Here is a 23,644-nt window from a genome sequence, read left to right as displayed (position 1 = left end):
GTCAGCAATACATAAATGCGGGACTCAAGTCGAGTGTACACGCGGGGGGACGGAGTCCACCCACTTTTTTCAGAGGGTGAACTCGGTTCCCCCAGCTAAAATGAGAAACATTGAATGTCGTCTGTGACTTTATGTATTAAAGCAGACCACGGGGATCAAAGCACAGGTTTGTAGGCGGGGCACTTAACCACGGCACTATGTAACCTGACGAAAAACAAACAACCAAAGGTAAAATGGCCCATTTCTATACTGCAAGTCCCAGGGAAAACATTTGTATTGGTTCTTGTAGTTTAAAACATGCACACCTTTTAACGTTTTCAAAACCACTATTACAAGAAAATATCCTCTCGTGGGTGTGGGAGTGGGTGTGTGTTTTTTGATTTTATGAAAGGAAAATGCCATTTGTCCTGGGCAATTTCTGGTGGTTATGCAAAGCCAGTGTAATGAAATGTGCACATTGCACATTGATATGCGAATTTCTGGCGACGTCACATCCCCCCACTTTAATTTTTAGGACTTGACCCCTGCATAAATGAAAAACAAAGGCAAGTAAAGTCGATCTTGTACACCAAGTAAACGTAACGGCAAATAGCATGGCAGATCACTTGTTTCAGTTAACTGAATTTACCTTTTTACACTTATTTGTTTTAAACAGTTTGAGTAATGTACGGGTAATTTTAGTAATTGAAATACGTTTTGGCATGAAAGTAAAATTATATTTTTGACCTATGGTGGGATTTGAATGGCTCAGATGAATATAAAGCCAAATTGTACTATTTTCCTATGTACATCTTAACTTATCCACATCATAAGGAGCTCATAATATTTTCCTAGTAGTATTTTCTCTACAAAATGTTCAGCTACAAGCTACCACATAGGCCTAACAAGGAAAGGCAACACATGCCCTTCAAAGACACCACATGGACAAAAAAAGCACATGCTGCAGCATACAGACACCAAGAATAAACAGTCCCACAGACACTAAAACACCCCCCCAAATCCAAATACCTTGAAGAATGAAACACACCATAAGAGAAGAGTTTCAGTACAGTGCACTGTGCACCGAGGGAGGAGCCAGGACAGACCTAGGTGTCAGGTAGTGTTCCGAAAGACACTTATCGAGGTGGAAGGGCAAAGTTCCATATTCAGGGCAAAGTGTTCTGTGATGGAGGTGCACCGAAATCAAGAATGATTGATGTATGAAGGCAGTTGTCCTGGCCATGCAGGACAGAAGAACCAGGACAGTGTCCCACACATGGCATGTTGAATTGGGAGGGAAGTGTACCACACTTAGGGCAAAGTGAGATACAAGGGCAGTGCCCAACAATTAAGGCATGGGGAGGTGAGAGCTCAGTGTTTTATTGTTTGTGAAAGTTTGAATTACTATGAAGTTTTTCTAAAGCAAAATGCTTGTATTCTTCCTTGCAAATTGTTTTCTTTCACTGTGCCCCTCATGGGCACATAGCATGGTTTGGGCTTCAACCTTTTTTAAGTTCTACCTTTTCTCAGTCTTCCCTTCAATCTTGAAACACGTCTGGGCAGAGTAGCCATTAGCACTTACATAGAAGGCCTGCTCCCGCAATGATGGCGTATCGGGAGGGCTCTGGTTATAGGTGGAAAATCGTTTGTTGACGGTGGATGACTTGTTGACGGTGCTGGCGCTGGATGACTGGTCATCTTTGTCGAATGGGCTGTAAATTAATAGTTACATTTCATCAATATGCAGATCTCAGGGAACAAACAAAGGAAGTTATGGTGGCAAAGAAAGTCTTCACCATCGGGGAAAATGGACCACAGATATATTTGAAGCAGCAGAGATGTGCAAGGATGGGTGTCATGAAAGCAAACCCATACATGGAAGTGAAAACAAAGAAGCAGCGAGTTATACTGCAGGCATGCAATGAAGGTGTTAAAATTTGAGCGTGAGAGAGATTAGAAACATTTTCAAACAATGACAGGGGGATCTTGGCTCATTCTCAGCTCAAAATCTATTATTGTCACTCTAATCTTGGGGCTACTACATAATTCAGGTTTACATTTCACCTGGGGTTTTGTGCGTAGTTCCCAAAGTTGCAAAGTTAAGTATAAGATTTTGCATCTTGCCAGGTTAAGTTACATTTATTAAATAAACTCTCTGTGGATTATATACAACAACACAACTGTTTTGATATATATATATATGGGATACATTACTCACCGTAATCTTATTTCTGATGCTTGTATCTGCTTAGATTCACATGTTTTGCATATTTGCATAGGCCGAGAATTTGTGTCCAAACAGTAATGTTGGGTGAAGGTGTGTACTGAACTCTAAGTGGCAGCCTTGCAAATGGTGTCTAGAGGCATGTTTGCTATGAAGTCTAAAGTTGCCCCAATACCTCGAGTTGAGTGTGCTCTGGGCTTAAAGGGCAATGTTCTCTTGGCAAGAGAGTAACAGAGTTGGATGCAGGGAGAAAAAGATGGCAGGGCCAAGTGGAGCTTCAAAAACGATGCGCTAGTCTAACCTTGCCCCTGGTGAAAGTGTAGGGATAGTTTGGCCAGACGGTCAGATGTCGGGACCAACGGGAAGGGGGACGAGGTAATGAAGGAGAAGGTTAAGGATAAGGGTATAAAAGACCTGCGCCCACAAGCACTGATGAAGTGTGTTCAGGTGGGTCAGGATGAGAGATGGTCCACAGAGATACGAGTTGAAGGGCGGAAGTTGGAGCGGAGCATTGGAGAATTTCAGGAGTTTAGTTTAGTTTATTATTTGTAATGCGCTCCAGACCCGAGGGTATTCAGGCGCAAGGCATAAGGCTATTCAAAGCTTGGTTACAACATGTGAAATACATTTGTGTGCAGGTGCCGATTGGTTACATGTGAGCACAATAAAGTTACGATATATACAGGCAGGTACATTGAAGGCATGCATATTTTACAAAGTAGTTGGTGCGGTTGGTGCATGCAGTGTGGAGAGAGGTGCCGGGCAAAGTCAGCAAGGTATATGCCTAAATGTCGGCATCTTTGAGCCAGCTAGTGATGCTCTGGCGGAACTTGTGATAGGTTTGATCGATTCTTAGAGGGGATGGTAACGAGTTTCATACGAGTGCTGCCTTGACCTGGAAGCTGCTGCCTCCGATTTTGGCAAGCTTGTATCTGGGGACCCAGAGGTAGTTGGTGTTGGCGAGTCTGGCGATTCTTGTGGTAGGCTTCAGAGTGAATCTGTCGGATAGGTAACGGAGTGCTGCATTGTTCAAACATTTGTGGGTGAGGGAGGCAGTTTTTAGTTTTATTTTATCATGCGTGGAGAGCCAGTTGTTGGCTCTTCTGGTATTAGAGATATGTTCTCTCTTGGGGATTCCTAGGGCTGCTCGCAGCGCATTATTTTGTAGGAGTTGGATTTTTTTGATGGTTTGTTTATTGGCTCCTATGTATAGAGCGTTGCAGTAGTCCAGCCTGGATAAGATGAGGGCTCTGGCTAGGGTGATGCAACCATCCTGTGACAGGAAGGCCTTGCCTGCTCTAATCAACTTGCATGTATATGCCGTGGTCGAGGCCAAGGCATTGACCTGCTTGTTGAAGGAGAGAGTGGAGTCCAGATAGAAACCCAGAGTTTTAACCTCCTTGGCGACAGTGATAATATTATTGTCTATGTTGAATGCAGAATATTCGGGGCTGAGTTTTTTGAGGGTTGAGGGAGTGCCCAGGATGATGATCTCTGTTTTGTCATCATTCAGGCATAGACCGTGGGTGGCCATCCATGCCTGGATGATGAGATATATCCTGTTCACCAAGGCCAAATCCTTGTCGTAATCACCAGTAAGCGGTAGGAGAATCTGAGTGTCATCTGCATAGTTAGTGTAGGTGACACCCAGAAGGTCCAGATTATCGAAAAGGGGCTTGGTAAAGATATTGTAGAGGGTGGGTGAGACGCAGGATCCCTGGGGCACTCCTCAAGTTATGGGGATGGGGTTGGCTGCTGCCACAGGAGAGAAGACTCTCATAGTCCTGTTGGTTAGGAATGATTGTATCCATGCTATGGCTTCTTTGGAGAAGTGAGCTGCCGAGTCCAGGTGGCTGCATAGGACCTTGTGGTCGACCAGGTCGAAGTCAGCTGATCGATCCAGGAGTAGAAGGAGGGCTGATTTCCCTTCATCCCGGAGTTCATATATCTGTGACTTGAGGTCTATGAGGGCTGTTTCTGTCCCATGTTGGGGCCGGAAGCCTGATTGCCTAGTTCCTAGTAGAGAGTTGGTTTCCAAGTATTTTTGTATCTGGGAGTATGCCATTTTATCTAAGATCTTTAAGAGAAAAGGCACTGTAGTAATCGGGCGGTAATTGGTGGGTATTAGTGGGTCTAGGTACTGCTTTTTCAGTAGAGGAAGCAACCAAGATTCTTTGAGGTTGGATGGGATGGTATTGGTGTAGAAGGATGAGTTGATAAGTTTTGTGATAAAGGGGGCCAAATCTCTGGCTGCGTCCTTTAGATGTTGAGCGGGGCATAGGTCGCCTTGACAGTTGGTGGGTTTGAGAGATAGTATGGTACTTTCTGTTTCTTTTATGGTGACTTTGGAAAACTTAAATCTGGGGTGATTGGTAGAGTTACTTGGTTGCTCTAGGTTGATGCTTATGGGTTTGTTGCCGGCGAGTGTGGCTTTTTTCTTGGCAATTTTTGTTTGAAGGGTAGTGACTTTGTTGGCTAGAGCTTGCTGTATGTTGGAGCACCAGAGTTGGTCTTTGATGCAGTTGTCTGGCACCGGGATGGGTGCTTCTAGCTCTTTGAGGATGACAAAGAGTTCTTTTGTGCTAGAGTTGGCTTGGGCAATTCTAGCGTTGTAAGTTTCGCATTTAGCTAGGATGATTTATTTTTTGTATAGGGCTGTGATGGAGCGGAGGTTGGCTTTGTTTTCGTCAGAAGGTTGTGCTCGCCAGGATGTTTCACAATGCCTTTTTTGTTTGCGCAATGATTTTAGGTATGGGGTGTACCATGAATTGAGATGGGCTTTGGGTTTGCTTTGTCTAAGTTTGAGTGGTGCAATAGAGTCTAGAGATGTGGTCATCATGTGGTTAAATTCCTTAACCATAGCTTCGGGGTCCAGGTTTTCCGGGATAGCGTTGAGTGTAGGGAGGATGAGGGGTAGCAGTTTGTCGCAGGTGATGTTTTTTTTGTTCCGGGTAGGAATGGACAGAGCTAGAGGTGTGGGTGCCAGGGTGGGTTTGGCGGTAGTTAGGGTAAAGGTTATGAGGTGGTGATCTGTCCAGATCTGGGGGGATAGGGAGGCTATCGTGGTGTTGCAGTTGTAGTCTGCTACCCAGTCCAGGGTTCTGCCTTTGTTGTGTGAGGGGGTGAGCACTCTTTGGGTAAACCCTTGTTCCGCTAGGATACTAGCCACATTAGATGCATATGTGTCTTTGGGGTCGTTATAACCTAAGTTCAAGTCGCCTAGTAGTAGGACGAGAGGAGTTTTTTAGATTATTCGAGATGATATTTGATATGTCATCTTCAAAGGTCCCAATGGGGCCTGGAGGTCTATAGACCAAGTATATTGTGAGAGTCTGGGTGTTATTTATGTTTAGTTTGGCAGTCATGAGCTCACATGAGTTGCTGACCGGGGATGGCACTAGTCTGCAAGGTAGATTGTTTCTCATTATGAGTGCAATGCCTCCACCCAGAGTATCGGTTCTGTCTGATCGCAATATGGTATATCTGTTTGGTATGGCCAGTGAGAGGGCGGGTCCTGCTGCGGCGTGCAGCCAAGATTCGGTGACTGCTAGGAGGTCTAGCTGTTCAGAGTGGATGATGTCTGCTATCTCTGTGGCGTGTGCAATTAGCGATCTAAAGTTTATTAGGCCGCCCTTGATACTAGGTTTGTTTATCTTTGGTATGGTGGGACTAGCTGTAGTTTTGGTCTTGGAGGGGGCTGTTGGTGGTGGTTGGAGTGGGCCAGTGTTTTGTTGTTCGTTTGTTGGAGGATGCCAGGGTTCTAGCTAGTGGTTTATAGAGGTTTGCAAGTCTTGAGCAGAGTCTGCTGTTCCTCTCTAGGGTATTGCCAGGTAGAGTGTTTTGTGTCTGGCGTTGTAGGTGGCAGTCAGTTGGCCAGGGTTTGTTACTGTGGTTGAGAGGTAGTGACATGGTGTTGTAGTGAGTGGTGTGGTATTGGTACGTTGCTAGTACTAGGAGCAGGATGTGTATGATACTTGTTGTATAGGAGGTGGGGAGCAGGATGCACAGGGGTGTGTGCATTGTTGGTATGAGTGCTGTAGGCGTGGGAGCCTGTATCAAATTCTGTGTTGGTGTGCTAACTAGATCTGGTCTAAACTGTGTGGCTGAATGCAGAGTTCAAAATGCAAATACGGGAGTAGTCTAGATGCAGTATTTGTAAAGGGTGCAACATTGGCTAAGTACAAAAGTCAGAAATGCTAACACAAGCATAGATACCTTCTTTGTAGAAGGGCTGGAAGCAAGTTTCTGAGATGGGATAAAGGCACAGGCTAGGCACATTTACCAGAGTGTGTTTTGGCATAGGATTGGCAGAGCATTGAATGGCTAGCATAGGTAGATATACAGTTGTTGGATAGCTGGTGGTATGACTAAGGCACTGTAGGTGGCATAGTAGAAATGGCATGCACAACTAGGGATAGTGCAGAGGTTAAATACAGTAGCTATGCTTGTAATTAGGAGCTTACAGCGCCATTTACGAGTGGGAGGCCTTGTATATCCCAATGAAGTATTGGAGCGGGTGCAGGCGAGCTGCAGTGTTAACATAAACATATCACAGATATAGCCCGCAGGCTTACCCTAAGGGCAGAGGTGTGTCTGTGCTGCATCAACAGCATGGATTGTGGTGGGGGAGCTCCTGCGCTGACCCCGGTGCACACCATAGCGTTCCGGAGTAGCAAAGGTGATCAATCGGTGTGGGAGTATTGAGCTTGAGGGAGTGAGGACTCAAATGGTAACGGTAGATGTTCGTGGTTGGCCGCAGGTCCGCAGCATCCAGGGGCGAACAGCGGCAAACGGGGCCTTTGTCTGGCCTTCGTCAGTGGCCGCCGGCGTATCCGCCCGCCTGAGATACTGGAAAATAGTATTATAGTGTATGCGAGAGTGTGCTACCAAGCGTGCGAGAGTGGAATGTTTGTTGGGAGAGTGGGAGTTAGAATGAGTCATAGTAGCCAGAGAGGATGTGTTAGATGGGAGAGAGTGAGAGTAGAGGGCAAAGACGATATAAGAAGGAACAAGTTACTTACCTGTAACTGTTGTTCTTCAGCATGGGTCTGGCATCGATTCACATGCTCATGAATATTCCCTGTCGTCAAATTAGGAATCCTCAGTAAAATAGAAAGCAGTTGTGCTTTAAGAAAAACTCAAAACTGCCTTTCTAGCAATAACCAATCACTGTATGCTGGGTCATACTGCACCCATCCAATGGCGATCGTCTCTCTAAGCCCCTCTCCTGGAGGCCATCTCCAGGTTCAAAGCACACGAGGTGCCAGTATCAACCCTGAAGAGCCACAGCGTAGAAGGTGGGAGTGTCGTATGTGAGTCCATGCCAGACCCATGCTGGAGAACAAGTTAGAGGTAAGTAACTTGTTCCTTCTCCAGCATGGGGACTGGCATGGATTCCCATGTTCATGAATAGGATTACACAGCAGTACATATACACAACCACAAGTGGTGGCAAGGATCAACAGCGCAATACACTTACCCCTGGAACAGACTCACCTCAAACAAACCGGTTGCGCAGCATTGCTTGACCGACTCTGGACTCCTCCCTGGAGTCCCTGTTGACATAGTAGAATCTCGTGACGGTGTGCGTTGACCTCCACATAGCAGCCCTGCAAATGTCCAGCAGGGGGACCCCAGAGAGAAACGCTGTTGTAGCACTGATGGCTCTCGGCCAGCTTTGAAGGGGTCTGTTGGCCAGGCGGTGACAGTGCATGATTCAGCCAGAGAGCCACCTGGATGTGGAGGCTTTGGATAGAGCCGTCCCATGAGTCACAGGACTAAAACTAACAAAGAGTTGAGACGTCTTCCTGAAAGCCTTTGTGCGTGCCACATAGAACTTTACAGCACAAGCAACGGCTAGCAACCTTTCAGCGGGTGGGGAAGGATTCGGAAAATAGACTGGAAGCACCAAATGTTCTTTAAGGTGGAATTCAGAAGGGACCTTTGGGATGAAGGATGGATGTGTTCGCAGCACAACTATGTAGTATGGAAGGATAGGAGTGGGTGTTTGCAGGATAAGGCCTGATCTCCCTGAACCGCCTGGCCGACGCGATGGCCACCAGGAAAGCAGTCTTCCATGAGAGAGACTTCAGAGAAGCTTGGTGCAAAGGTTCGAAAGAAGGCCCCCAAGAGCCTTGTAAGCACCATGTTGAGTTTGCAAGGGCAGGAGCCTTGACAAGCGGAAACGCTCTGAAGAGGCCCTTTAGAACTCCTTGACTAGCCTGTGTGACCAAAACAACGTGCATCAGGAAATGGCAGCAAAATGTACCTTGATGGATGCATGAGCCAGGCCCGACTTGGCCAGCAATGGCAGGTATGGTAGAAGTTGTGGAGGTGCGAGGAAGATCCTTTGGGCTCTGCATCATATCTTGAATCGCTTCCATTTGTGTTTTCGTCAGTCCCCTTCCCCTGCTCTTTGTACTACTGCACTTGCACGATCTGAATGATGCATGGCCTAGTAAGATCGTTTGTCTCGTCTTCCCTCCGTACCCTCCCTTGTCTTGTCGCGCCTAGAAACATGTGTACAAGCTCGCTACAAATGACTTATCATACATATCATATAGTTCCATTCGTAGGCTCATCAACGCTTTCCATTAGTTTGGTATTCAATAATGCTTGATTCACGTTCTTTCACTTATAGTTCAACTTATTCTGATTATTCAATAAAACCCCTTACTTTGGGTTCACTTTCAATTACACATATATTTCCGTCCGTCCATCCAGCAGTCACACCTGCCCTGCAGTAGCCCCAGGAGTGCCCCGGTACGAGTGTTCCCTCTGATGCACTCACCGGTCCTTGATGGCTCTTCCGGGCTGCTTCTCTCTTCGTACTTGGCTAATCGCACACATCTCTGTAGCTTTGCGTGCAACGCTCGCCTTTCGGAAATCTCGGTGTGGGTTACTTGTAGCTTTGCCCATCACTCGCAGACGCTACCCTCGGCCTACAGCACTGGTGACTATTCTGTGCACCACAGCTCCGGCTGTGAGCACCCGACCAAGGACAGCTTTGACCCTCTCACAGCCCACTCGAGCCACAGCATTGCAGTCTCCCCATGATACTTGCCGGTGTCCTGGCCTCCAGGCAGGATCCTCGTCAGTAGGATTTCTACCCTCTCAGGCCTTTAACACCCAGCCTGGCTTCTCTGCTGCTGGTCTCACCTTCCCCACTGGTGGCTCCTCCTTTTATGCACCTTCGATCTGTTAACAGGTTGAGCCCTTCAACTCAATTGCCTGACTCCAATTACTTATGTTCTTGGGACATGCCTGAACTCTGCAATAGTTCCAGGCCTCTTCCTCGTCTCAGTATCAGAAAGGTGTAACTGAATGTCCGTGTGCACAACTCCTAGTCACTTCTTCCTCGTCCGAGTACTGTAGTGGTGTGATTGAGGGGAAAATAAAAGGAAGTGACTGGCACCAACTTAGAAAGGTAGGGGGATAGCAAGGTTTGCTAACACGAGCGAAAGGGGGATACCACGCTTTGCCTAAAGACATCCTCCTATTCTTCCTACTGTCGCTACCTTGATGGCATTTTCCAGGATCATCCTGGATAGAAGGAAAGGGAAATGATGACAATATCCCACAAAGGATGCTGGGATTGAAGGTTCACCATTGAATGGAAAAGGGGGATACTGTGTCTCGCCCCAAGGACTTCCCCATTCCAATCGGCAAGTCTCCTCTACCCAGATGATCCTCCCTCGTATATCCACCCCCAATCCAAAAGTGATGGCCCTTCCCTGGCCACTTGAGCAGAGGATATCGGGGAGAAGTAAGTGAGGACGTCCTCCGGTTCCTCACAGAAGACAACAAAAAGTAAAATGCAGCAGGCAAGTCCATCCCATTCTAAATTTACATTGATCACAACCAGTGTAACTCACACACACGCATCACAGAAGGTCAAATCTGCACATAGCTGTACTAAAAGAGAAAGTGATAAAAGCATAAGAAGGTGGTTGAGAAAAAGGGTTTTGTATCCAAAATAGTGTTCATTTACTAATGTTGCTTGCAGTGCATTTCCTGGATTACCATACTGCATCAAATCTTGGAATTGGTTGTTCTTGATAAACGTGATAATCTTTAAGACAGCATCAAACTTAGAGTTGTGAAGTACACCTTTACCTTTTCGCAGGACAAAGAGTGGTTGTCTTCTGCTGGCACGGGTGTAATCCGGGGAAGGTTTACACCCCTCCAGCTTCTGTGACACTTACCTTGCACGCACAGTCACATCCAAGTTCCACTTTCTCTCACCAATTAATACCTCACTGTGCACACAATCTCTGTAATCTTCCTCCGCGCTCTTCTGCAAAGTCCTTCCCCGGATGATCTGTTGGTCTGACTACTCCTCCGTTGGCCTAACCTGCAGAACGCACACTGTGTCAAGCTGCTGAGTCTTAGTACCTACTAGGCGGCTTCTTGCTCAGTCCAGGATCCTGGAAAAAACGTTCTGGTGTCTGCCGGTCTGAAGGCAGACAGGATGGAGGCCTTCCAATTCCCAGACAAGCGCTTAAAGGAACACCTTCAATCCAATACGGGCGGTGTGCGGGGCAAGTCACCCAACATCACAGAACAGAAGGTCACACCCACAAATTAACGTGGTGAGGAAGAATGCAAGCTTGGAGCACAGGTGACGAGGAATTAGAAAGCAGAGAGGGGCTCAAGGAAAGGCCAGGAGAGAATAAATAGAGAACAGGATTAGGGAAGGTCATGGGACAGATAAACCGGGCAGGAAGGGTGCAAGGAATAATAGGACAGCAAAACTTCCCAGGGAACAGACAAGTTTGCCACGCACTGTCCTGAAGGGCTGCTTCACTTTTGAAGGAAGTGGCATGAAGCTGAGCCTCGGGATACGTTGCTGCGGCAACTGCTCAATCATCTCGAATTGCGCATGCATAGAACCAATACTATGGTCCACCGTACATGCGCAAAAGAAAGGACATGGCTACCCCCAGGCCGGGACCGGCAGATGCTGCAGGAGCCAACCGGCACACAGGTAAGTTCCCCGGGGAACAGCCGAGGTGTTACTGCATGGACTCCGTTATGCTCGACTTTTCCGACTTAATGTTCCTCGTGCCACCTTTGCGCAATCCCGCTTTTGATCTTTCCAACTTCTTGCCCCCCTTCACTGGAACCTCCTTTCTCCATCTCTCCGCTCCAATACCTCCTATTCTCTGTTTCGCTCTTCCTTAAAAATTCATTTACGTCAGTCATCTGTTACTGGTTGATGTTGAACACCACCTTATGATGTACTGCTGACTGTTCTCTGTGAAGTGCTTTGGTAAAAAGTGCTATATAAAATCTCATAAAATACACATACAAATGTAGTATGGCCATCCCGCCTGCCCACAACGTCACCAGTGGGTACCATAACAGACTGTCACACCATCTGCCCCTTTTTATCTTGCCCCTTTCCTTCCATTGGTTCCCCCATCTCAACTGGGTTCCCGTGCCAACTACTGGCATCCTTTTCCCCAGCGACAGGGTTACAGGCGTGAGAAGATGTTACAGCCGTTACGGTCTGCCCCCTTTTTGTACACAGGAGGTGTCAGTTTCTGGTAAAGGCGGCCTGCTAAAAGTATGGTCAATTTCAAAGTTTGTTTTCAATTGAAACAGAAAGTCTGGATTGCTGGTTTAATATGCCCGGCAGATGCATACTGATTTGTGTGTTGCTGCCTCTATCAGGTGAGCTGCCGGTCCAGTTTCCACTGCTAGGAATCCTGGTATGTGTGGTCCTAGATAGAATGGGAAAGAATATACATAGACCCAAAGAAACATTTACACACTTGGAGTTATATCAAAACAGTTCTTTATTTCATATACACACAAGGCAAAGATAAATCTTCAGATAGGCAAGTACTATTTCAAAGCTAATAAACACAACAGAAAACCAATGCAATAATTCAGGTGAGTAAACCACAGTGTAAAAAGACTTATCTTCATTAAAATGTAACCATGATGGAAAGGTTCCTGGTTACACACAGTATCAAAACGAATGAAAAAAGAGAAATAACCCTTGGAAATGTACTGTATTGCACAAACGCACTTCAAAAGTAAGCCCACACTATAATATGTTTGCACTTTAAGTAGTTTTGGATGATTGTTATTGTATATTAGATATATTGGTGTGTACCGTGGACCGAAAACTATTTTCATAATCAATGTGAGAAATGAACACATTGTGGTTTTGCCCAAACAAAGAGTTAGAGGTCCATTTGCAGTCATCCATTTTTTTCTGCATGGTTTTCTTAAGTTGCAAAAAAAAAAAACTCTACAGGAGAAGAGGGGTGGCCTGTCACTCTTGTTGCGTTGTATATCCTTTCAGGACAGTCAGCCTCCCATTTGGAACTGGTTCCAGGCAGGCATGCCAGAAGACAAAGACCAGCAGAGTATCTGGCTCCTCCCCAGCTTCCTGTCCTCACAGACACTATGGAGCCTCGGGCGGGCTTCACAAAGGATTCCTGCTGAAGACAAAAGTCAAACCAGGACCTCCCCACCGAGCCCGGCAGACGAAGGACCAAGAAAGGAAAAGCCACTATTTTGGGTCAATGGTGACCATCCTGTACTTTACTGTGACTGTTAACATAGCCAGGGTAGGTAAAATACACAAAGGTAGGTAGAATATTTTAACTGCCACCAGCCATTCAGATTAGCTTGGCGCTGTAACCAAAACATTACAGGAGCAGTGAGAAAGAGGATACAGTGTAACCCTTCAGCACTCCACATAAGTTTGCACAAAAGAAAGGGTAAGAAGGATACTAAGTATCCCCCTATCATTGGGAACATTAGTTCCCACAAGGAAAATAAAATAAAATAAAATGGGAAGCCCAAAGGGCTCCCAGCAACACTGCACAAAAAGTGCTGTGTGCTACAAAGGTAAATTACATATGCCGTGGAAATGGAGGAAAGCATGACTCCATAAAATAAAGTACATAAATAATGAAAAAGGGTTCCCATAGTCGGAGCAAAAGAATGACTGAGTGTGAAAAAGTCTCCCACTCACTCAGAAGAACAGACAAAAAAATCCAGGAGCCCAGCAAAAGGTGCTGGGGTTTCACAGGTGGAGGATATTTGGCATAAAAATCAACAATGTACCTACAGGCTGACTCTGGCCAAGTCCCTAGTAGGCCTCCTGCCCCTGTTTGAGAGTGGTCACCATCACACCTCTTGGCTGGGTCACGTCCCTGACCCTGTAACACTGGATAGCCACTCCTGCGGACGACACATGCGCAGGAGTGCAAACGGAATGAGGACTACGCATGATGCCATCATTCCTAGAAGGAAAATTACTGCGCGTACAGTTTTGGACTGGTTGGCTCAATTTTATTATTTAGTGAATGACTATCCTCACCCTTTTTACCTGCACAATTCCTGGATTAAATTGGGGAACAGCTGCTTAAAGAAGAGTGCCTACACTATGCAGGGAAAGGAGAGGGCAAGGGGAGAAGGTAGGTAGCTGATTCGTTTATTATCAAATGAACTGACATGAGTTCTTAAATGCAGTGGGGAAGCCAAACATGGAGCAGGAGAGGGCTCAAAATGGCTGAACAAAAATAAAACTTTGGAGAAAAATAGTGGCAGTTGTTGCAGGGTGGGAAAAGACAAGAATTGCAGGTGTTTGTAGGAGTAAACACCTGGAAAGGTGGTAAGAGCACAGTTTGGATCTGCTACAGAGGGAAGGCACGGTTACATATACCCTGTTGTCTTTACATCAGTAATTACTTACTTCCAATTCACCTCCAGGCTAAGCTTGATGGTCCCCAAGTCATTGATGTCCACAGCGACAACCTGAGGAAGTGCAGCAAAGAGATCCTTGGTTTCACAGGAGACACTGCCCACCACGACATGGTTAGCCAGACTCTTGAGCTCTGTCACCTGTAGAGAGAAGGGGATTTTCAGTTAAGCAAGGGACCACGCAAATACACCCTGCCATTTGCACATTCTATGGCCCCTGAAATACAGATGTGAAATGTCCATTAATCAAGTTATTTAATTTACATTGTTCCAATCTATACTCTGCATTGCACACTTGAGTAAAATCCTCTGCAGAACGAAAACCATGTGTGCATGCCACCTGCGAAAGTCGATCATCTGTTGCAGGGAAGGTGCTTTTGGAAGGGTTTCAAAAGAATGCCTGACGAAGGGGCAGGCAGTCGCCTCTGTGACCAAGAGGGTCTCTAGTGTCAGAGAGGGAGGGAGGATATGTTGTGGGTGGGACGCAGGATTCATGGCTGTTGCAGGAAGAGGTCTCCAAGACAGACCCAGAGCCTCTACTTAGAACTTGAGGGGTGGTGTGATTAGGCTCGGCGTAGGCCCAGAACGGTCCAAAGTGGTGCAAGAAACCAGTAAGACATTTTGGGATAAGGGAGAGTAGCAACAAGGAGATGACCAATTCCAGATTCAAAAGCAAGTGCCTGCATCTGTGTGGCTCCAGAAGGAGGTATGGAGTGCGACAAAGTCCCATGCCTGCCACAGAGATTGTTCAATGGGGTGCTTCACATGGGCCAGGTGCCACCACCTGCAGCATGAAGCTGGGCCCTAAGACAGTACATGGGGGATCTCCTGGACCACCCCGTCATGCGCCCGCTCAGTGGCAGAGGTTTTTTACTGGAAGCGTGTCCATGCTAAGCCTGTTTCTTTAAGGGATGTCCATAGTATAATTTGTATTGCTGCATGGTTTGCAATTATTACGTATTCTGATCAGCCTGTGGGACAAGGAGAGTGTCAACTTTAATTTTACTGAAAGACTGTGGTCGGGTGCCCCCAGCAGGGTCCTGTCCCAAGACAGAATCTTAAACCCAGCAGGCGCCTGGCCTTGGCCAATGTAAAACTCCAAGTGGAAACCAGTAGGATGAAAGACACAGCAAGAAAATCGTGAATGTGAACAAATACGTGTGTAATGTGATTAATCTGATGATGTCATCACGCCTTTCCTGGAGCTAGCCTCTCATGTGGCCAGGGGACGGCAGCCACTACCTGATCCTGACCCCGGGGGTAGCTACGTGAGGGAGGACCACATGAGGAGAGGAGACCCTCATGGGGAGAGATTGGCATCATCAGATGAGACATTCTATCCCTCTGACCCTTTTAGTTAGGTCCCCTCCATTCCGCATGCCTTAATGGCATATTGTGGTAACTTCCTTCACCTCCCACAAGACTTGCTGATGGCATCCCACAATATCTTGTAATGACAAAGATTGACCATCAATTTCATATATTTGGCCTTTAAGGATACTAGGACGAGGAGGAGGAATGGAGTTATGAAGATCACTAGAGCATAGAAGCCGACACTCTGCTCTACTTTTTGGATGGAGTGCCACTGTGGCGGGATTTTTAAATCCCCAACAGCTGATGTAGCCACAGACGGAATCGGGCGGCTCCTGTTGAAAGGAGAAATGGCTCGGCGAGAGCCCGGATGCATGAGACACCCGCAGAAAAAAGAGGTCCAGACCGGGTGCAGTGCAACGCGGAAGATCTGCCGGACCCGCTGAGGAGAATTGGGAGAACCAGGGCCCTCACGTTGTACAGGCAGTGACAGTGGAACACTGCCTCTGGACTTCAGAAGCCAGGCAAAGAGCAGAGAAAGGACAGGACACTATCCCGTTCTACCAGAGTGTTGCAGCAACCACCGAAGCTCGCAAAGGACGCCAAAGCTGCTGCAAATAACCAGTGAGCTCAGCTGGAGAAAGTGGGATGCCGGGGCGCTTCATGGCGAGTGCCGCGCACCGTGGGCAGGGCGGCAAGCCCTGTAGAAGTGATTAAGGGACAAACAGGATAATAAAAGCATGGCAAAGGCTGAGGCCTACAGTTTAATATGAATCTAAGACTCACACCTAAAATTAAGAGACTTGAGAATCTTTGAAAACCAGACATTTGCAACACTGGGACTCCCACCCAAATTGTGACAAAAGAACCTGCCAAGGGAGTACACTATGTGTTTCGTGAGACAGAAAAACCTAAGGAAACAGCATGCCCTTGGGGATTGTGAATTGAGTGAACTTTGTAAGAAAATCCTGACAGGAGTGTGTACCAGCCGGAGTGAAGTCTGAAGTAAAATTGCAAATATCAGGAAGAGGGGGCTATCTTCTTGAGCTACAAAGAACGGTTATATTTTTGGAACTTTTTGTTTTGCTGGAAAGATACCTGGGGAAGGGAGACATTTCCAGGAACTGTGCACACCATATAAGTGGAAGCCTTTCGTTGGAGTTGCAAGTTTTGTTGAACTTGAATACATGTGCACTTTTCAAGCCAAAGGCATTATTATCCTTAGCACCTTAAGAGTTACTTTTAGAATATGAGGGCCAGAACAGGATTTCGGACACAGAATATTTTGCTTTGGACATCTTGACATCGGCCAGACCCTTAGTTTTTGTTGAGGTAGGGAAAACCAGCGAGGAACAGCGAGGCATTTCCCAACCATCTTATAATTTGAATAAAAGTCTATAACCACCAACATGACTCCTCTATGTTGGCTTCTCCTTCCTGGGTCACCAAAGTGATCAGATACAAAGTATGTCCTGCAGCCTTGAAACAATGGAGAGTATGGAAAGTGGTGACTACCCTGTTCTGCCATCACTCTAAAGTTGCCAAATGTATCTCACCGTGTAACATTGTTTTCCAACCCTTTCCATTGCATTTCAACTCTCATGAATTTGAGAGGACCGCCTCCCAAACCATCTATCAGAAATTCATCCCTTGAGGATGGCACAGTTACTGCAGCACTTGTATCCCAAAGGCCTGTATTTCTTTGTCTCCTCTTCTTTTGTGTCACAATCATTTATCGCTATGAGGAAGAGAACCGTTCTAATCGGCTTTTACCTCAAAAGCTTGGGGTAGGAGTAAGGTTCTCCTCTACTTCCTTTCTGCACACCTCCAACTTTTGGAGAAGAGTAATGTTTTTCGTTGCTACAAGATTCCACACGCCCTGCTTTGGCAATCGCCGCTTCAATGACCGCGGAGAGCACAGAATCAAAGAAGAAGTTCTCCCCTTCACTGTAGGCAGTACCTTGATTGACAGAAACTCCGTTATGAGTGGCTGAAAGAGCATTTCTTCACTGTCCCACACTTGCTTGCCATTTCCCTCGATGCGCCCTTTCAGTTTCCAGCGCTGACGCCCATACTTCATGAAGATCTAAAAGCAAAGCAAGAGAACACAGTTAAGACTTTGCAACAGGCAGGGGCCCGTTGTCATATCTGTGCGTGAAAGTCGTCAAGCTTTTGGATAAATGGCCCTACATACCAGCAGTCAGACAGGAAGAAAGGTATATGAATCCTGAACTAAACATTTAGCACTTGAAACTACCTGCTAACCATAGCCAATTTGCTACATGTTTTCAGTAGTGGGTTATTTTCTTTGTATTACTTCTTCCCTGGGATGTCATGCCATAAGACACTGTGGGTGACAGAATAGTCTTTTGTGCCATTTAAATGTAATGCATCTTACTTTGACCAACGGAGATGTCCCTTTCTTCTCCCATTTAAAAACTCTTAATCCCTTGACCCCAAGCCCCAAACTCGAACCTTCTCTTGTGGGGTCCTGTTCTCTTTGCCCCCACCCTCCCTCTTTCCCACTCCTGAGCACTAGCTGCTACTTTGTAAGGCCAGTTGTTCATCTCAACAGACCTAGTCCTCTTCCTCAAGCCCTTATTGTAGCCTTTCATCCTCATATCTACCTTGTTCTCGGTCCGTGTACCATCTCTACCGCATCTCCATTCTTTACAATTTTCTCCATTTCCTGTGCTATCCACCCATCAACTTTCCCCTCTGTTTCCACCCCCTTCTCTGTGACTTGTCCCCTTCCTCCATCACGGTCTCTCTTCCACACCAATGCTCACTTAACTCTTGTGGTGCTTCGCTCCAACCAATGTCCTCTTTTCACCCCCCACTGCCCAGAGCCTCATTGTCTAGTCTCTGTTCTCGCCATCTTCATTGCTTCCCTTCCCCCGGTAGAACTAACCTCGTATTGGTCTCCAGCACACAATCTGGCGAAACCTGCCAAACCTGGAAGAGAACCACAGTTAGAGAGTGGCACATGAGCATCGGTTTAGCATGCTTTGCAGGACAGCATAGACTGCACCTTCCAGCAACATTTACATTATTCTTTGCAGGTATTTCAGTACCATTACTGCATACATTGCAGTAGTACTCCAGCATTCTCTCCAAAACCGTTAAAGCTCGTTCTTCAGACCCACTCCAGCTCCCTCACCAATAGTGCTACAGCTCACTCTCTCCGGTAGATTTTCAGCTCACTCTCTCTGGTAGATTTTCAGCTCACTCGCTCCGGTAGCTTTTCAGCTCACTCGCTCCGGTAGCTTTTCAGCTCATTCGCTAAGGTAGCTTTTCAGCTCACTCACTACAGCAGCGTTGTAGCTCACTTTCTCAGATAGCTTTTCAGCTCACTTTGTTGTATTGTTCCTGCTCAAAACAGCAGCCTCTTTTCTCCACACACAGCCACAGGAATGTTAAGCCCTTCAACAGACACAATGAGCAATTAGATATCAGGGTTGGTTTTGTATTGATGCTTAAAGGATGAAAGGGAGAACAGCGAGGGACTGTCATGAGGCAGAGAGGATCAACACCACAAAGACAAAATAAAGGTTTACCTGCCTACTTATTCAAGGTAGCAGTAAGAAAGCATTAATAAAGTAAATGGAAACTAATGCTCCACGGCCTCTCCTCTGCTCCCAGTTTCCTTCAATCTGAAGCAACAGGGATACAACTCTGGGATGGTTTCTCTGGGGCGCAGCAAAGTTTTAGTACTCTCAGTATCAGACTAGCTCTGCCTTGAAAAATTCAAATAACAAAGTCTATACATTTGCAAAGTCCTCAATTCGGCAGTGCCGCCCTGGTTCACATCCTTCTCGTTTTTCTGTTGGGGTGATCATCTGCTTCTCATTGTGGGCTGCTGGAGAGACCATAGTCTGTGTCTCGTGGCCACATGCGCGCCTGCAGATCAGGCCTCAACAGCAGCAGAAGGTACAGGGCTCTACATGGCCAGGATATGACCGTGTACTGCCAAGCTAAAGCCCAGCCTGTTCTGGTCTATAGGCCGGGTCAGGCAATGTTATTTTTGCTCCCATTTCAGGGTTCTGGCTCTAGGTCCCAAATACCCTGTCCTCATCTACTTCCTTGAGGGGTCAAAACAGTCACAAATCTATGGGGATATCTTCTACTCCTCTCTCCCCTCCTCGACATTCCTCCACCCTTCTACAACTCCCTTCCGTCGGGCATTTGATGTGCCTGGGTTTCTTTCCCCTACTCTCGCTAGTCGACTCACTCTGCCTGATATTCTTCCTCTTCTCCACGCCTTGCCTCATCCTGGTTCCTCAGCAGCTCTTTGCTTACCACCACCTCAACCTCCAATCTTCTCTGGTGCCCTCTGGCCTCCTATATCCAGCCACCTTTCTTTCTCTCAGCTCCACAAACCTCATCCTCCTTCTGAACCCAACACTCTCCGCCAGTACCCAGCATTATTTGTAGTCGTCCAGCCATGCCCTCAACCACTGACAATTGTAATAGGTTATGTAATTGTAATGGGCTATTTTATACCACGCTTAATACCATGAGGTTTCTAAACGCAGACCCGGGGATGGAACCTGTGTTGCTCCACGTCTTCTTGCTTTCAAGACAAGAACATTGCCCCTGAGCTATTCTCGCGAGACCGAATCCCGTGCTGAACTTGATCTGATGCTGTGTAATAAGATTGGCCAATTCCTACTGCTGCACACCTTTCTCGCCCCAACCATTCCCTCTCAGTAATGCAATCCAAGCATGTATATAGGCTGTTCACCCTTTTGGAAGGCTCTCCTGCACATGCGTGGCACTGGTCTATTGAAAAAAAAAAGGTTTTCTCCTGTTCCCAGACTCTGTACAGTGCTCCCTTTTAGAAATGGGATTTTGGGATCCCTACTCTCCCAGAAGTCCTGTTATTCCATAATCTCGCCTCAGTAGTGCCTTCCTCATAACTGCACATGGAGTGTCTTTTGGGTTTCATTACACCAAAGGGCTGTTAAGGGCTCAGTGTCTCCTGCCGCTTTAGAGGCTTCCATTAAAGGGACGGGGGGCATTTTGGTGTACTGTGACAAGCCCCCGGGCCATGGTAGGGGAAGGAGAGGACCCTCCCTTCGCTGCCAAATGTACAGCGTCCCTTTAGACGGCAGAGCCACCTGGCCTCATGGCTCCCCCACCTCTTACCTAAAGGCTCATACAGGGGACTTTGTCACAGGGACATGAAAGCGCAAATCATAGATAAGCACACCCAGTGTTCAGATAGCATCAGCCAGGGAGAGCATGGACAGCAACAATGTGGCAGAGGTAAAGACAGCTGCCACGCTGGACTACCCTAAAGGCCTGGCAACTGCTGGCCACCGGCACCGAGGAGCAAGACCAGAGGTCATGTGGTGCCCTATGACCATTTCAAAAGAGCCGTGACCCATCTGCACATGTGCAACCCTGAAGCTTCGCGCGTTGACGCTTCTGAGCCACTTGAGCATTTTGATTCTTTGCCTCAGCATTGCTTTTTGAGCTGGGGAAAGGGTTAGCGGACTTGCAGGTGTAACTCACTCTCTCCCTAGTTCTCTAGACAGCAGAGCTCCCGCTCCAGTTCTGTTGTACTTTCTGCTCACCCACTGTTCTCTTTCTTCTGACTTTACCCCATTCTGTGTCTGTCTCTCGCTCCTGTTCTCCGACACTCGCTGTCGTCTCTCTTGTTTACCTCTCCCACTCTCGAGATCTATCCCTGTCCCTATCACATGTTCGGGGGGCGGGGGGGCTCTTTTCTTCCTCCAGCTAGCTACGTCTCTTCTTTGTGGAACAGGGGGCACACCGATCATTTGTGTCTGGAGGGGGCAGAGTGCACAGTGCGCCTCTCCCTAGTACCGTATCCAGTGAAATATTTCCTGAAAAAAAAGGCAGCCATTACAAAAAGTCGCAGGATTAAGGCCGTGGTCACACAAAGTCGCAGAGTTCCATGTATGGAAGAAAGTGAGCAGGGATTGCGGGGGTGTTCGCCGCGTCCTTTTCCCGGCGACTTTTTGTCATGACTGCCTTTTTCCGGGGACATTTCGACATGGAACCCCGAGGAGCAGCATGTGGCAGACTCCACAAAGAAAACACACAGTGCGAGTGCGCGCCCACTCCGTGTTTATTTCCTAAAACGCGCATCTATTTCACAGAAACCCAACGTGTAGGTCACGCGGAGAACACCTCAGGGAACCAGACTGCACTCCAGCAACACGTGACCGTGCAAATTTGTTTGAAGATGTGGCATTCGCGTCCTCCTAGGTATGGTGCCTTGCCCCCTTCAACGGGAAGAGACCCAACGTTTGACGCACTGCTGCCCCAGGTAGTCGGGACTCCTGACAAAGTATGGAGTCTTTCTAGGTATTTGTTGAGATCCAGAGGACAGGAACTAAATGGTTTGTGAACAGAATTAACTCAACGAAATGTTTATGCCCGGTGATTTTATAGATCACATGTACACCAGGGTGTCCCTTGGCAAGCGTACCTTGTTAAAATAATGCCAGTGATGTGTTTACAGGGGTCATGGGGTGTAGTGCACATATCTTTAAAGACTTATTTAATTTATTTCTTTTTTTTTTTTTTTTTAAACGCGCCTAATACCGTACCGAATTCGGCACGGATCCGGGATTCGAACCTCTGTTGCTCTGTGTGGTCTTGCTTCCAAGGCCAGTGCGTTGCTCCTGTGCTATGTTTATGGCAAAATAAAATCTCGGAGAGCACCAAGATTCTTTACAGAGGGAACAAAGGTCGGATCACAAACTAGATGGGCAGGCAGAGTCTTATGGTCATTGGCCACACATGCAAACCAACAGCTACAGAAATCTTTAGCAGCACAGAGGAATTTCTTCAAGGAGGACAGTAAAGAGGAGGGACATAGCTAATATTTAAGGGGGAAAGATGGATCAGTTTTCCTATGGGCAACACTAAACTAAATAGGTTTCATGCGTTTTTGCAAGTAGCCACACACTTGGGGAGGCCACTATCCAGACAAAGACAGGCAAGTACTTGTAAACACAGTCTATCCGAGGGATATCTCAATTCCAGAGATCTGACCTTTATCATGCTATTTCCAGATACCTGGTACGAGCAGATCTGAAGACGGACAAGCAGAAGACCTTTGGCGCATCCCAGTAGAGTCACTTATGTGACCTCTTTACATGTGTAAAGTTTATGGCATAGACCGCGCCGCCATTTCGGAGGACGTTCTCACTCTCAATCCGAAAGCAGGCAAAGGGCTGGAGGAAGGGGCATCGCATGCGCACCTATTGCATTTCTATATCTCAATGCAAACCTTTTCTTTAAGACCCCACCAATCGCTTCCACGAGTTCTTCCTGCCCACTCGACTCTGATCAGGAAGGGTTTTTATTCAAGATTATAAAGCTTTCCATAACTTTAGGAAAAAAAACAGGTCACTTGCTCAGCAAGGGGAAAAGGTTCAGCAAGGAGACACTTATTGCTTCACTGGACGCAGAGTGCGGCTCTGTGGCATCCATGGGGGTGGTTTGGAGATTCCGGGATTTGAGCGGAGATTCCAACTATGGGTCTTTGCAAACTTTCAAGTCAGCAAAAATGCTGATCACTAGATTGCTTTCTGGGCCATTACAAGTGGGCTGGGCTAAATCAGCACAGATACCACGAGCCACGTCTGCTGTTTGACCTTCCTGTGGAGCCGGTCACTTTTAAAGTCGACGACCAGCCAATGCACGGTCACTCTCTGGAGATTATGGCCTGGCGCAGAAAGATGGCCGTGCCAGTGTCACACGGGAGCTCTATGGGGAGATTATGGCCTGGCGCGTAAAGATGGCCGTGCCAGTGTCACACGGGAGCTCTATGGGGAGATTATGGCCTGGCGCGGAAAGATGGCCGTGCCAGTGTCACACGGGAGCTCTGTGGGGAGATTATGGCCTGGCGCAGAAAGATGGCCGTGCCAGTGTCACACGGGAGCTCTATGGGGAGATTATGGCCTGGCGCGGAAATATGGCCGTGCCAGTGTCACACGGGAGCTCTATGGGGAGATTAGGGCCTGGCGCGGAAAGATGGCCGTGCCAGTGTCACACGGGAGCTCTATGGGGAGATTATGGCTTGGCGCGGAAAGATCGCCGTGCCAGTGTCACACGGGAGCTCTGTGGGGAGATTATGGCCTGGCGCGGAAAGATGGCCGTGCCAGTGTCACACGGGAGCTCTGTGGGGAGATTATGGCCTGGCGCGGAAAGATGGCCGTGCCAGTGTCACACGGGAGCTCTATGGGGAGATTATGGCCTGGCGCGGAAAGATGGCCGTGCCCGTGTCACACGGGAGCTCTATGGGGAGATTATGGCCTGGCGCAGAAAGATGGCCGTGCCAGTGTCACACAGGAGCTCTATGGGGAGATTATGGCCTGGCGCGGAAAGATAGCCGTGCCAGTGTCACACGGGAGCTCTATGGGGAGA

The 23,644-nt window shown here is 47.4% G+C and overlaps 1 protein-coding gene across 6 annotated transcripts in view; it reads right to left on the bottom strand.

Moving 5' to 3' along the window:
- The window catches only part of RIPOR1 (RHO family interacting cell polarization regulator 1), a 713,696-nt gene that overhangs the window by 166,596 nt on the left and 523,456 nt on the right, over positions 1 to 23,644 (bottom strand). For all 6 annotated transcript variants that reach the window (XM_069604490.1, XM_069604491.1, XM_069604493.1 and 3 more), the window contains 4 exons: positions 18,150 to 18,193; positions 17,199 to 17,324; positions 13,920 to 14,068; positions 1,562 to 1,691 (listed from right to left, as the gene is read on the bottom strand). In XM_069604490.1, the coding sequence (XP_069460591.1) occupies positions 1,562 to 1,691; positions 13,920 to 14,068; positions 17,199 to 17,324; positions 18,150 to 18,193 (449 nt within the window). The remainder of the gene's footprint in view (positions 1 to 1,561; positions 1,692 to 13,919; positions 14,069 to 17,198; positions 17,325 to 18,149; positions 18,194 to 23,644) is intronic.

This window comes from Ambystoma mexicanum, chromosome 1p, assembly GCF_040938575.1.
Source record: "Ambystoma mexicanum isolate Mex_15411 chromosome 1p, UKY_AmexF1_1, whole genome shotgun sequence".
Classification (NCBI taxonomy): Eukaryota; Metazoa; Chordata; class Amphibia; order Caudata; family Ambystomatidae; genus Ambystoma; species Ambystoma mexicanum.
Note: the sequence above shows the minus strand (reverse complement) of the source record. Positions and strands in the feature narration are given on the sequence as shown.